This window comes from Marmota marmota, unplaced genomic scaffold (assembly GCF_001458135.2).
Source record: "Marmota marmota marmota unplaced genomic scaffold, marMar, whole genome shotgun sequence".
NCBI classification, from domain to species: Eukaryota; Metazoa; Chordata; class Mammalia; order Rodentia; family Sciuridae; genus Marmota; species Marmota marmota.
Window position 1 is genome coordinate 36,581,207 of NW_026000229.1, and position 14,857 is coordinate 36,596,063.

The 14,857-nt window shown below is 42.5% G+C and overlaps 1 protein-coding gene and 2 pseudogenes across 1 annotated transcript in view; 1 reads left to right on the forward strand and 2 right to left on the reverse strand.

Moving 5' to 3' along the window:
* Ehd4 (EH domain containing 4) overlaps positions 1–14,857 on the forward strand; it is a 90,001-nt gene that overhangs the window by 67,658 nt on the left and 7,486 nt on the right. The window contains exon 5 of the mRNA XM_015480781.2: positions 12,550–12,714. Within this exon, the coding sequence (XP_015336267.1) occupies positions 12,550–12,714 (165 nt within the window). The remainder of the gene's footprint in view (positions 1–12,549; positions 12,715–14,857) is intronic.
* On the reverse strand, positions 917–2,010 carry LOC107138191 (annotated as a pseudogene).
* LOC107138193 lies at positions 4,766–5,618 on the reverse strand (annotated as a pseudogene).

Consider the following 14,857-nt stretch of genomic DNA (forward strand, 5'->3'; position numbering starts at 1 on the left):
ATCAGCCTCCTGGCTGTCAGTCCAGCCTTCTGCTTTGGGCCCCATCACTCCAGCTCATAGCAGTCCACAGGCTCTTCAGGAGGTGAGGTCAGCCTCCCTCTCTCAATCTTTTGGCAGCAAAACAGCCATGTCCCCTCCCACATTCCTCCTGCTTCAGGGTCTGGTCTGGCCTGGCTTCAGGTGCAGCAGGTCAGCCTTATGGAGTCTGCTACCACTCTGCCTCATTCAGTCAACACTGACTCAGCCCCCCAGGCCAGGGCGAAGAACCTGTCTGGCAGAGGAGAGAGGCTCAGAATCCCCTTGTTACAGAATAGAGAGCTGTGTGCTGATGGAAGCATGGACACTTACCATGGGTGCTCTGAGCAGTGCAACTAAGCACCCATCCAGGAGGGGAAGGGAAGATAACATTGAGGGGCCCCAAGCCTTTTGATTCTCATTGCTCGACAGCAGATATCTTTGTGTCAGTGTACAGACACAGTAGCATCTATTCTGTCAAAAGATATGTGTCCCCAACTGCCACTGCCCCATACACAGGACCTCGATCTCCTGCTTTTCTCTCCACTCGGCTCATATCCAGTGTGTGTGCATACATTCCTTCTGTGTTGCTCAGCTACCTTGAGGGCACATGGTGTTCCTATGAGTCACGATCTTTTTTTTTTTTCCAAAATAAATTTTATTGCAGCCAAAACAGTGGAATTAATTGTACATAATAAACTATCATATGTATAAATATGTATACATTTAAGTTTTGGGGAATAAAATTTATTTTGGCAGATAGTGTTAAAAACATTAAAGTTACATACATTAGTAAAATCACTCAACATCCTTAATTTGGTATAAGTGTGACACATTTTCTTACTTTCCTATATTCTGCTATATCACCATACCTCAACTGTTTTATAAAACTGATCTAAAATTTAACTTTACTGTTTTCGCTTACACTCTGATTCCAAATAAAAGTTTTCATAAGCTTCTTCAATCTCATCATCAATATCATCCAAATATGGATCACCACCCCCTGATAAATCTGTTTCATTTTCTTCATAATCTGGAAACAAGTCCTGTCTTTCAAGTAATTATTGACATTTCTCTTGATCATCTGGGTCAGCTGCAATGAAAGGAACACCGTCAGATGTATAAAATGTCGGTTCATTCATAAAGCAGTTAGGATCATTTTCAGGTTTTGCTTCTCTGTATATTAAAATTGTATGAACTCTACCCCCAGTTACTTGACCAGAGTCCTGCAAACTTCAAGAGCATCTGTTTTACATCTCTGCTGCAGTTTGCATCTAGGACAACATTTTCAATTCTCTGAATAATTTATTCCATATCAGTCTTTTCCTTTTTCCTTCCAGGCATCTTCCAAAACTGACCCTGTCAACTTCAGTAATTTTACTGCACAAATTAAGTTGTCACTCATAGGATTAGAGAAGAGGGCATTCAGCAATTCTCTCAGACCAACCTGAAGGACACCTGTCCATTTGTTCCCTTGATCTCCAAGCTAAGATAAGATTGTCCCAGAACGAGTACAAATACATGAAATCGTTCTTAAGACATTTCATCTCCTTTTGCAGCTTAATCTTTAGCTTCATATTCTGTGCGACATCTTTGAAGTAGCAATTGGCGGAAGTTGCCACTATGTGGGCTTATTGTCAGATGATGAGACAGGTGAGCTCCCATATAAGAGAAATTTGGGATAGATGTAGCCTGTAGGTAGATGAGTTCCACAAGTTCTTGCAAAGCATCATCATCTGTTGTAACTCAGCCATTCAGGGTCTCCGCAAACTGTTCAATTTCAGTTTCAAAATTGCCAGGCTGCTCTATAAGATGATTCAAAAAATCCTGAGCATATTCCGATAGAATGGGATAATACTCATAACCACCCTCATAGGATTCTGTATAATTAGAAGAATAACCTGATGGGTAAAATTCAGGGGCATTTGCAGACCGTTAAGCATTAACACAGGAGCCAACAACCATCTAGGGTTTAGCCATTGCTGACTCCGAATTCTGCTATGAGATTTTATCCTGTGAACTAGGTGGAGCTCTCTGGAGCCTCCTTTGTTCCAGGCAGGCTGGCGACTTGATGATGCTCAGGAAAGAAGTGCCTGAGTCACCATTCTTTACCTTTCTTCTGGTGCAAGCTACTTCCTCTCCAGAACTACAAGACACTTTGTTCCAGTCCTGCAATCCAGTTGTGCTAAATCGTTTGTAAATCTACTTATCTGCAGCTCTCCTGTAACAATTTCACCCTTGCCCTTGTTCTGGGCCTATAGCTGTGGCAGGAAGTCTGGTTTTGCCCATTTCAATGACCCCTTGGCATATGGTATTTCTCTTCTCCAGCTGGTGCAGCAAAATTAACCTTCAGGGTATATAAGAGCACACATTATTTTATAATTAAAGCTGGTAACTCATATCATAGCCTTTGCAAATTTCAAGATTTTTTGAAAGTATTTTTAAATGTCCATAGACATTTTAAATTTGCCAGTCATTGCTGAAGGCCCAGTGACTCAAGATGCAGCTGTATTCAGCCATATAAATAACTCAGGAGCAAAGAACTGGCTAGAAGTGCCAAACACCATAACCCAGAGAGCTTCCCTGCCATCCTTGAGCATTGGTCCTTCAAACAGACCAGCATGGCCTAGGTTTAGAGAGGCACAGAATGTCACTCTGTATTCAAACACTGAATAATGAAAACCCTTGTGCAGATGGTGGGGGTGGGTAGACTGTCAAATTTGCTGAGCTTACTTATAGGAAAAAAAAGCTTGCTTTTTTTTTTTTTTTCTTCCTAAGAATAGTATCTGGCTTGTTCCTTTTCACAAAGGAAAATGTATGAAGCACGAATACTTCCAGCCTGAGCTTCTCAGTGCCAGTTGCTCATGGGGCAGTACCATGCTGAGCAGCGGGGACAGGAAGCAGCCTCGCTGAACAAGAAGCAGAACTGAGCACAATGGCCTAAGTCACTATCTTCTGATAGTGAAGTGAGAACTTCATCCTGTATGCACTCTGCGGGGTTTTTTTGTTTGTTTGTTTATTGATTTGTTTGTTTGTTTTTGCATTGCTGGGAATGGAACCCAGGGCCTCGCACATGTTAGACAGGTGCTATCCCACCAAACTGCATCTTGAGGCCTCCATCAGCAGTTTTAGACGTTCCATTTGTGAACTTGTTTTTGCTTAAAACGATAAGGAGTCCTCTGAGCTTTTATTTTCTGAAAAATGCTTTTAATTTGGTGTATTAATCTTTCTCTTGATCCACCTCTCCGTTTGTAGTCAGCAGTGCTCCCGAAGCCACATGGTTTGCATTACATGTGTTAGTTTGTTCTTACCCTTATTTTATGAAGGACAAGAGGAAGGCCTGATACTCAGAAAGGTGATGCAACTTCCCTGAGCTTCACAACCTGTGAACTGCAAAATATAGATTCCAAGCCCGGTCCATTTCTGGACTGCTTGGTCCAAAAAGTACTCCTTGAAATCCAGAGTAGATAGCATCTTGCTATGTCCTTGTTCTCTGTGTTAATTATTCATTTTGTTTTTTTGGGGTTTCCCCATATACACACATTGGTACTAGGGATACCACCCAGGAGCACTCTACCACTGAGCTACATCCCCAGAGCTTTTTAATTTTTTTGAGACAGGGTTACACTAAATTGCCCAGGCTGACCTCGAACTTGCTGCCTCCTGCCTCAGCCTTCTGAGTACCTGAGATCACAGGTGTGTGCCACTGTGCTCAGATCTAACTGACATTTTGAAAACATGTAAAGGATAAGTTTTCAGATATCACCTAAGAGGTGGCAAATCTGAGCTGGCTCATAGAATGTCTATTTATAGAACACTGTAATTAAGAAGAAGCCATAGTCCAGAGAAAGCAATTGTACCTTTTTTTTTTTTAATATTTGTTTTAGGTGGACACAATAACCTTTATTTAATTTTTTTTAATGTGCCTTACGCATGCTAAGCGAGTGCTCTACCACTGAGCCACAACCCCAGCCCAACTGTATCTTTTTTTAATCAAACTCAAAGTATCATAAAGATGACATTTTAATAGGATGAAAACCAGAGAGTCTTACCAAATATCTCTGAAATTTAAAATTTGCTCTTTCTTTTTTTTTTTTTTCTTTTTTCTTTTTTGGAAGTGTAAGTGAATTTTTATTGGGAAGGGAAATTGTCAACTTAAACAGCAGCAAATGATGAGTGAATAAGGAAACTCCCTGTTATCACAGATGGACATGACCTCCACAACATGTGATATACAGGAGGCATTTCAATTTGTGCCCCCGCCAGCCAGGAAATGTCAAGTGCTTTCCCATTCCATCTAATACTTCTGGATTCCTACTAAACAGGAATACAGTAAGAGTGTAGAAAGGTTGCTTACTGAAAAGAAACCCTCAAAGAAGAATAAGGAAGAGAATGTAGAAATTAAGAAGTCATATAAAACACTCTTTAAATTGCAATTAACTACATTTTCTTATCTTCACAGTAACACAAAACACAGTCACTTTTAGAACTGGTTCAGATTATTTAAATGCCAGATATGTTTTTGGTCCTCTACTAAGCGTTTGGAATTACTTATGTTTATATGAAATAAAGGTATTAATACTTTTCTACAGCAGTAACTGCACACCAGGAAGGCCAAGACAAACATAAATCAAGGAATGGAGTTTTCCTAAAGCTGCAGTGTGAAAAGACTATAAACAGTTGATTCCATACGCATGAATGGTTTTCTTTGCTATAGGAAAAAGTAGAATAAGGAATAGAGTAAAAAGGTTTCTTGAGGGAAGGAGGATGACACCCTGTTTGCATTTAGATTTCAGCCCCCTCTGCTTCATCACATTCTTCTCCTGCACTGTCTGATGTCCATAATGTTAAGTTGTCTCTAAGCAACTGCATGATGATGATGCTGTCCTTGTATGCATCTTCATTCAGTGTATCAAGTTCTGCAATGTCCTCATCAAAAGCCGTTTTAGCCAGTGTGCAGATAAGCTCTATTTTTAAGGATCTATTATTAATAGATATAATAATATAATATATATTATAATAATATAATAATCTCTATTTTTAATAATAATATAATAATCTCTATTATTAAGGATCTCATAGTGAAATACAGAAAAGTTAAGAGCCAGCGCCAGGCAGATTGGGTGTGTGGGGGTTGCATCTCTTTCTTGCTTATATCAAATGCCTCTTGGTAAGCTCCTTGGGAATTATCTATCATTTGTTTCCGATCATCACCACATGCAACTTCAGCAAGGTACCAGAAGTAATCCTCTTTCATTTTCAGATAGAAGACCTTACTTTCTGGAGTAGTTGCATTGGCTATTAAATTCTTATCCAACAATTCCAGGACCATGGTGCAGATTGACCTCCACTCGGACTTTACTTTCTCCCAATTTTCCTTAATCAGCTGCAACTTCTTGTTGGAGGTATAGGTCTTCTGCTTGATGCTCAAGATGACCCTTCAGGCGGACCTGCAATACCCGACCATGTTCTTGTAGGCCACCAGGAGCAGGTTGTGCTCCTCATTGGAGCTCGGCGCCCTGCTCGGTCATGGCCTTCATGCAGGTGGCCATGTCATCGTAGCACTTGGCCTGCTTGGCCATCTTGGCCTTCTGGATCAGCTCGTCTTCTATATGGCGCAGGGGCCAGGGCCGGGACTGGGGCCGGGGGTGAGGTGAGCGAGGGCGAGCACCGACCCTGATCGGGAGTCCTCCTCTTTGAGAGCTTCTCCTCTTCGCAGCCACGACGTAAGTCCCACCACTTTGATCTGCTTTTAGCTTTTGCTGCTGTGTCTTTTCTATTTGTATTTTTTACAACTCTGTTCCAAGGAAGGGGAAACCTTCACAGTGGGCTTATCTCAGAGATCACATCTTGCCATGTCAGTAGGCAGCCTGCTTGAAAGACTGCTTGCTCTCTGAGATGCCAAAGTGCACTGCATGGTTTGTTAGGGAAAGCTATTTTTGAAATGCCCAAGAAAGGATTTAGAAAATATAACTTAATTTTATTCCAGTCTAATTAAAGGAAATTAAGCAAAGAAATTAGATTCATGAAAATCGCAAGCAAAAGTAAAAAACAAGGCAAGTTCATTGTCAGACCCTACCCTTTATAAACACACTGCCCAAGTAGGAAAAGTTCCCACCCATTTGGAGATCTTTGCTCAAGAAAAAATGAACAGCATTTGAGGAAGAAACCAGTAAGAATAAGAAAGAAAAAGAAAGCTCATTGATTTTCAGGGTTCACTATAATTCTGTGGAATTTAGTTTAGCCTTCAAAATGTATTTCCTCTTAGTCACATGTGATGTGCAGAGCCTGACTTTCATGTTTGTGCTGTCAGATTCCTTTTTTGAAGAAGTTAGGCATTTTGTAGTTGGTGAGATGGATCCAGGCCAATGTATGTGAGAATGGATTATACAGTGGGTGATGAGGAGCACTTAAACTCTCCTCCACCTTGGCACCTTAAAAATAGCTCAGCCCAAGCTATTATAGATGTCAGTGCTCAGGCCCATTTAAGGAAACCTGTCTCTTTGAAGGTTGATCTAGAATTCATCTATGGGCCTTCTCAAGTCCTCTTTAAGGCTGTTCAAAATCACATGTGCTGTCTGCCGGCTTTGATCTGAACAGCATGACAAACCCTTGCTCCTGGAAGAACGAATCAACCACTCTCCTCTGCCTCTCAGTCTCACACCCTTTTTTTGTTGTTGTTCTTGGGATTGAACCCAGGGGCGCTTAACCACCAAGCCACATCCCCAGCCCTTTTTATTTTTTATTTTGAGACAAGGTCTCACTAAATTGTTTAGAGCCCTGCTAAGTTGCTGAGGCTGGCCTCAGAACTTGGGATCCCCCTGCCTCAGTCACCAGAGTCTCTGGGTTTACAGGTGTGTACCACTTCTCCTGGCCCAGTCTCGCACTCTTCACATTTTTATTATCCCATGAGTTTACCCTTGAGTCTCTAGCTTATTAACTCATTTTTTTATTTGTTTTTATTAGTTACACATGACAGTACAATGACCTTGACATATCATACATTTGAATCAGATGGGATATAATTTCTCATTTTTCTGAGTATACAGGTTGCAGAATCACATTGGTCATGCAGTCACATATATAAACACAGTAATAATCATGTCTGTTTCATTCTACTATCCTTCCTATCTCCCCAACTCATTTTTTTTTTCAGTGCTGGTTTCTGATGCATGGTAGGCCTGATGCATGGTAGGCAAGCATTGTACCGCTAAGCCACATCCCCAGTCTTATTAACTGAATTTTTTTGTTTGTTTGTTTCTTTTCCCCTGCCCACATTTTTTATTGGTGCATCATAGTTGTACATACTGATGGGATTTATTATGTATTCATACATACACACAAGACACAATAATATTACTCCCCAGCACTTAACTGAATTTTTTATATCATAAACCCACTTTTTTTTTTTTAATATTTATTTATTTATTTAGTTTTCGGCAGACACAACATCTTTGTTTGTATGTGGTGCTGAGGATCGAACCCGGGCTGCACGCATGCCAGGCGAGCGCGCTACCACTTGAGCCACATCCCCAGCCCATAAACCCACTTTTATAATGAGCCAAACTGCCAGCTTTTAATGCTCTGTGCAAGTTTCCAACTAGACTTACAAAAACACAGTCTCCACCAGGTTGTGTTAAGTGTGCGGAGATGTAGCACAGTTAACCCTGCTTTCCTAGCCTGCCTCCCCTGAAACAACTGCCCACAATACAGGGAAATGTCCATGCCATCAAAGCACTGGTAGCTTCCTGCACTTGCTGCCTGGTGTTGTCCTCCAATGTCAGATGAATCCAGCCAACACCTCTCCTGAGTAGTGCTTCTTAGTCTTGGAGACATACACACACACACACAATCACTCAATCACTGGACACATTTGTTGAGATTTGTATCAAAGTTATATGTGAATTATATATAAATTCACATACTTAAGGCATATTTTTTCCTAGAGATTCTTTTTTTTTTTTGGTGGTGGTGCTAGGAATTGAACCCAGGGCTTTGTACATGCGAGGCAAGCACTCTACCAACTGAGCTATATCCCCAGCCCTTAGAGATTCACATACATTTAAAGTGGAGGAAATCCCTTTCTACTCGCTGAATTATTAGCCTAGAGAAAAGTTATTATTTTGATCCATTTGATTTAGTCATAATCATTAGAAGACTTGGAGCTTTTAAAAAAAAAAACTTGGAGTTTAATTTTATATAATAAAAATGATGAATTGAACAACATAAGACTATTTACAAGCCCCTAGAGGTCAATGTCATTCACTTATGAATTAGGCAGTTGGAATCCAAACTCATCACATTGCTATTCAAATAGAACAAATTTATTAATTATTCAGTAAGAACTAAATAGCCAGGAGTCATTTCTGGCACTACCACCCCTTCAGCTATTGGCCTTTGGCCAATATTAATAACAAGTAAAATTTATATTCCTTTTTCAATATTCAAATACATAATCTCTTATTTTCATATTAACTCTGAGATGAATATATTTTCCAATAGGTGGGTGGATGAACAAACTGAGGTGGAGATCAGATGCTCCCCTCAAGTTGTCCAGCAGGTGACAGCAGTGGCAGTGCCTGAGCCTGGTCTTCCAACACTGCTTGTCTCCCTCTCCCTCTTCCTCTCTCTCCGCTTTCTGAGCTCTTTTCTATTTCCCTTCTAATCTATTAGTTTTTTCTTGATATAAAAAACAGAAGGTTTCTGACTGTTCCTCCTTTGTTTCAGAGGGACTGTTGCCAGCTCTGACCCTCAGTCCAGCATTTATCTGAAGAGATAGACATAGAAGGGCAGGAGTAAGCATTTAAAGTTGACTGGATTTGAGCCATTTAACCTGTCCCTTATGTTTACCAAGCGTCTTTAGAAAATTGACAGACAGGCTGAGCACAATAGTATTCACCTCTGTAATCCCAGTGACTAGAGGTTGAAGCAGTTCAAGGCCAGCTTCAGCAACTTAGACCCTATCCCAAAATAAAGCATAAAGAGGGGTTGGGGTATGTCCCAGTGGTAGAGTATCCCTGGATGCAATCCCTAGTACTATAAGAGAAAGAGGGGAAAGGATGAGAGAGGAAGAGGAAAAAGGGAAGGGGAAAAAGAAGAGAACATGACAGTTTGCCTTCTGTCACAAGATTGCAGTCTTACATTCCTGTGTGGTTTTTTTTTTTTTTCTTTCTTTCTTTTAATGTCTGTTTCTAATGTCTAATGACTTAACTGTTCTTTGGGGTGTGGACAAAGGTTAAGACAATGGCCTTTCTAAAGCTTCTCAGTGAATCAAAAACCATCAGAAATCAAACCCCAAATCAGTTTTCCAAACTGTCATTCTATAGGACATAGTTTATTTTGGTTTTTTTTAAGAGAGAGAGAGAGAAAATTTTTTAATAATTATTTTTTAGTTTTCGGTGGACACAACATCTTTGTTTGTATGTGGTGCTGAGGATCGAACCCGGGCCGCACGCGTGCCAGGCGAGCGCGCTACCGCTTGAGCCACATCCCCAGCCCAAGACATAGTTTATTTTGAATTCCATATTTTGAACAGCTTTAGTAAAATTTTTAACTCACAACCACAGAAAATAATTAATTCTGTAAGGACAGGAATGAGGCAGTTGGGTGCCTGTGTCAAACTATATCTTCCAACTAACTATGTGATCCTGAAGAACTCATATGAATTTTCCAGAAGCAGAAGTTAAATTGGACATAGAGGGTCCATTCCAGATTCAATACTCTGTGGTTCTCAGAGTTATAATTTACCATGTAGCTTGATGAACTTTTTATGTTTGGGGCCCATGCATGGAATCTAACCCTGGGTTATTGTCTTAGGGTGACCCAGGGAAGGCAGAAGGGGGACAGCCACAAAAAGACAGCATGCCAGGAGACTTCTACAGAACAGGCCAGGGAACTTCCTAGAAGTGCAAACTGGATCTGAGAGCAGCATAAACAGGTCACCCAAGGGTCATGACTCAAATAGTACCAAGCAGGAGGAGGAGGAAATTAATACCTGGCACAAGATCTGCAGCAAGGTGTGTCAAGGCATGAGAGGCAGCCCATTGACCAGTAGTATGGGTCATCAGCTAGTAAATATCACGAGGTCTAAGGCACTAGTCAGTGGGTAGAGAGGCATGGCACATACACATCACCTGAGTTCAGTTCACATAACTAGGCCCTAGGAGCCAGGTAGTGTTCAGGAGCAGAATGTCCATCTCTCTCTAATCAGGGGCTGAGAGAGAGAGATCACAGAACAGAGTAGATACCAAGGGATCATGGGGAGCCCTTCAGAGCCCTGGCAGCTGCCCCAGGCCTAATCTCTGCAAAAGCAGGGGCTGTCAGAAGCCCTTGTAGATGGGAGGCCAAGCAGCTGTGGGGTTCCTGCCTTCGTTGGAACTGGCTCCAGAGCAGGGCATTCCTGAGCACAGAAGGGAAAGGTATCTACAGGCCCAGCCCAGAGATTCCAGGTCCAGCCAAGGACAAAATGCAAGGACAGCTGGTTCTCCCCAGTGGATTGTGACAGCCCCTGCAAGTCATGTGGGGCTTCCCCAGCCCCATCCATCCTGAGCCAAGCATTCTCTGTCCATCGAAGGTGAGGAGATTGCTGGTCTACCCCTTATTCAGCATATCCTCAGAAATGCAGTTAAAGCCCAGAATTCTAATAAAGGATCCTCAAACTTTGGGTTTCTCTAGTTATCTCTAAGAATCTTGTAAATATTATAAATATTAAATAAGCATTTAATGTTAAATATTTATTTAATATTAAATAACTAATATTAATATTAAATAGATACCATAAATATTAAATAAAGGATACTGTAAATATAAACGCTATTGAAAAGTAAATGACAAGATTGCTAGTGATAGGGAGGTTTAGTATCACCACTCCAAACCTATATCCTAAGCAATAGCCACACAGTGCAGCAAGTGCTTGTTAAGTTGACCTTCCTACAGAGCAAGGTTAGTTAGCTTTGTGTGGTCTTGCACGCCCGTGTTGGCATTGTGTGCTTTCATTGGTGTTCAAATCTTAGCAAAATGTTTTTTCCCTTGCGCATTTTGCACCCATACACAGTGGAGACTCTCAGCTAAGCTAAGGAATGTATCCACTTAGCCCTTTTATTTAATTTTCATTCTTCCACAAGATTATAGTGAAGTCTGCTTTCATTTTAATAGAATTTTCCATAGCTACATAGTCATTTTCTTTTTGTAATCACTGCTCTGTTTTTCATCCTTTCTTATTTTAGTTATTTACTTGACTTATAAATGGCTCTGTAGAATTCAAGCTTTATAAAGAAAGCTTTTGTAATGAGCATGTCTTACTGTTCTGAAGCTGGAAGTCAGTGGAAGAGTGGAAATGCTGAGCATTGTGACAGGGCACTTCCAGCAGGATTCCCTCCCCCTCGGTGGCAGCCCTGAGCAATCCACCTCCTGGTGATCAGAGTTTCTGGAGATTCCCCCTCATGCTCCTGAGGTTTCTCCCCAGAGGGAGCTTCTGCCATCTTGCCTGGTCAGGCAGCTGGTCTTGTACAGAAATGACTTTATTGCCACCGTATAGATCTCAACATCTAAACTGTCCCGGGCAGGTTGTAGGCATTCTCATCTCATTGCTCACTGGATTCAGGTCAGCCATTATTGATCTGTAGTTTGGTTTCCAGATGCTCCCAAGCTCCACATGAAACTGTCTCTTAGGTCTCCTAGTAAATTACCAGAACTTGATTCTTTCCAACCCACCTTGATGGTTCCCTGGAACCGCCCCTCAGGCACAACTGAACTGCAGCCCGGGAATTTCCCCAAGTCCTTTGGGGGGATGTATTTTAGAACTGCCACCTGCCACCTGGCCTCACCCCATCCCCAGCCAAGCGTCACTAGCCCAGCTGGGAAGCAGGTGGCTCACAGCATTATTCTGGACTGTCCTGTCCCCCAGAACTATCATTAGCACAATCATCAGGTTAGCAGAGCCTCCTCCTAAGTTCCACTGGCTCCTGACATCCATGGAATAGTCTAGATGCAGCCCACCATCCCCACCTTCCAAATCATGTACAGACATGATGCTGCCCCAGCTTGTTCCCTGCACACCCTTTCCCTCTACCTGGGCTGGCTCACCTCTTCTCTCCCTCATACATCCTACCTGTTCTTCAAGGCCCAACTCAGGTCCTTTCTTCCCTTGATCTGGTGTCCCACAGCTCTTATCTGTCACATTTTGCCTCTCAATCTTTCTGGTTCCTCTCCCTCTACCTGGCCCTTGATGCTGGGGTTCTCTCTGCTCACTTTCCCTGGGGGTCCCATCCATTCCTGTGGCTCTGGCCCCGCCTCTACTATCTCAAATCTGTAGTCCAGGGCAGCTCTCCAGAGCTCTGAACGGATCTTCCCACCCCCCTTAGACAGCCCTGCTCCCCGGGCCTCTCGGGCCTCTCGTCCCTCCTGTGCTTGAGGAACATGGCTCTATGTAGGTGTCCCTTATGTATTATTGATGCATGTAAGATGCAGTCTTGTTTGTGCCTCCTCTGGAGCAGTTCTGAATGGCACATCCTCACCGACATATCCCCTTTTTAGGTGCATGCCTACATCATCAGCTACCTGAAGAAGGAGATGCCAAATGTATTTGGAAAGGAAAACAAGAAGCGAGAACTCATCAGCAGGCTACCAGAAATCTACATTCAGCTGCAGCGGGAATACCAGATATCTGCGGGGGACTTCCCTGAGGTCAAGACAATGCAGGTACTGTGAGCCCATTACAGTGTCATGGGAGGGGTGAGGCGCAGTACCATGTTGTCCAGCTGCCTGCTGAGGATATATGAAGGTCTCCTGGTTTAGCACCAAGGAAAATGTAATGAATTCATCCTCCTTATGATAATCCATAATGATAGACTTCTGTGAATTAAACAGAAATTGTCTGCCTTCTAGAATATTTAAACAGAAGGGAACATATAGCAAAAGGTTAGTGAAGCTCACATGAAAAAAAAAAAGACAAGGCTTCTAAACTGTGTTCAAGGAGGTAATTTTTTCAGTTTTAGGGGTGTACAGGGATTGAACTCAGGGACACTCGACCACTGAGCCACATCCCCAGCTCTGTTTTTTTGTTTTTTGGGTTTTTTTTTTTTTTTTTTTTTTTGTATTTTATTTAGAGACAGGGTCTCACTGAGTTGCTTAGCACCTTGCTTTTACTGAGCCTGCCTCTGCCTCCAAGCCGCTGGATTACAGGCTTGAACTACCTTGCCCAGCTCAAGGGGGTAATTTTAATGTTGAGGTGGTGCCTGTTTTTCAGAATCCCAGAACTTTAAGGGAATCATAGCTAGGAGTAGTCTTGAAGGTTACCTTACCCTCCTCACGCCCTGCCGGCACTGTGGTATTATATGCTTAGTCAGCCTCAGGGCCATGGGGCTCAGCAGACATAGTTGGACTTTACAGACCCAGCGAGGGTTTTTCCGCAAGGCTAGTATTGGGCAGACTTTGGCCTGACTTAAGAGCTGCTCTTGAGTTGTATCTGGGCAGCCCCAACTAAGCTAGAATGGGGGCTGCAGACACAACCAGTGTATCCACTGCCCCATGGTGACCTTTGACAAGCGGGTCCTCCTGTGCAGGGCACCCCTTCTGGCTTTGGTGCAGACAGTCCTTACAGAGCCAATCTGGCCACATTCTTGTCCAGGGTAAGTCTCATCTGCACAGGGGTCTTAGTCCTCTCTGTAAAGCAGTTGACACAAACTCAGTGCCTGCAGCCACCAATTAGCATTGTGCCCAGGTAAAGAGGGCCAGCAAAGGAATCATGTTGCCCTCTCTGCCTCTGTCTCTCCACACCTGACAGAGGTGTGGCTTCCAAGAGGGCTGTCTGTACAAGGAAGAAAACAATTCTGCAAGTGCAGCAAGAGCTTGTCAGGCAGCATGGTGGGGGAGAGTGAGTGCCCACCCCCACAGGGACATGCTGTCCAGCCCAGTGGTCCCTGCCATGTGGGAATACAGGTCTAGATGGTTTAAGACAAGTAGAAAACTGGATTTGTATGTAAAATCACCTGGCTTTCAAATTTTGGCTGTCTCCAGTCACAGAAAGTAACAACACTGAAGTAAGAACGTGGACAAAGGTTGGTGGATTCAGGAGGGGAGAAGAGGAGAGGCAGGGAGAGGGGACAGTGGACAGCAGAGGCAAGAGTTAGCAGGTGGCAGGAGCATAAGTTTCAATCCAACGTAAGCTTTAATAATTCACACACTGGGCTGGGGCTGGGGCTCAGTGGTAGAGCGGTTGCCTAGCATGCATGAGACACTGGGTTCAGTCCCCAGCACCACATAAAAAAGCTAAATAAACAAAATAAACGTATTGTGTCTATCTACAACTAAAAATATTAAATTTTTTAAAATGATGCCCTCTTCACCAATTCTGCCTGCCTGCCTGCCTTCCTTCCTTCTTTCTTTCATTTATTAAAAATAAATAAATAATTATAATTATAATTTGGGCCGGGGTTGTAGCTCAGTGGTAGAGCACTTACCTCGCATGCGTGAGGCCCTGGGTTCGATTCTCAGCACCACATAAAAATAAATAAATACATATGAAGATATTATGTTCATCTACAACTAAAAAAAAATAAAAATAATAATAATTCACACACACTGGATGGGGTTCATACTCACTGTTTGAGCAACATCACTCTACACCTGGGTTCAGGTAAGTACTCCATGCGTATGATCGTTCAAATATAATCAGGCTATATTTATTTTACAATAAATACAGAAATATCTCTTTTTCTACCAGCAATGAAATAGGTATTTCCATACTCACAGCATGAATTGGGTTTCTTCTGGTCACGAGATGTTTAATTTGAGAACTGTCCTATTAAAGTAGTCTCCTGGAAAATTCCCCTCTCAGCCCTCC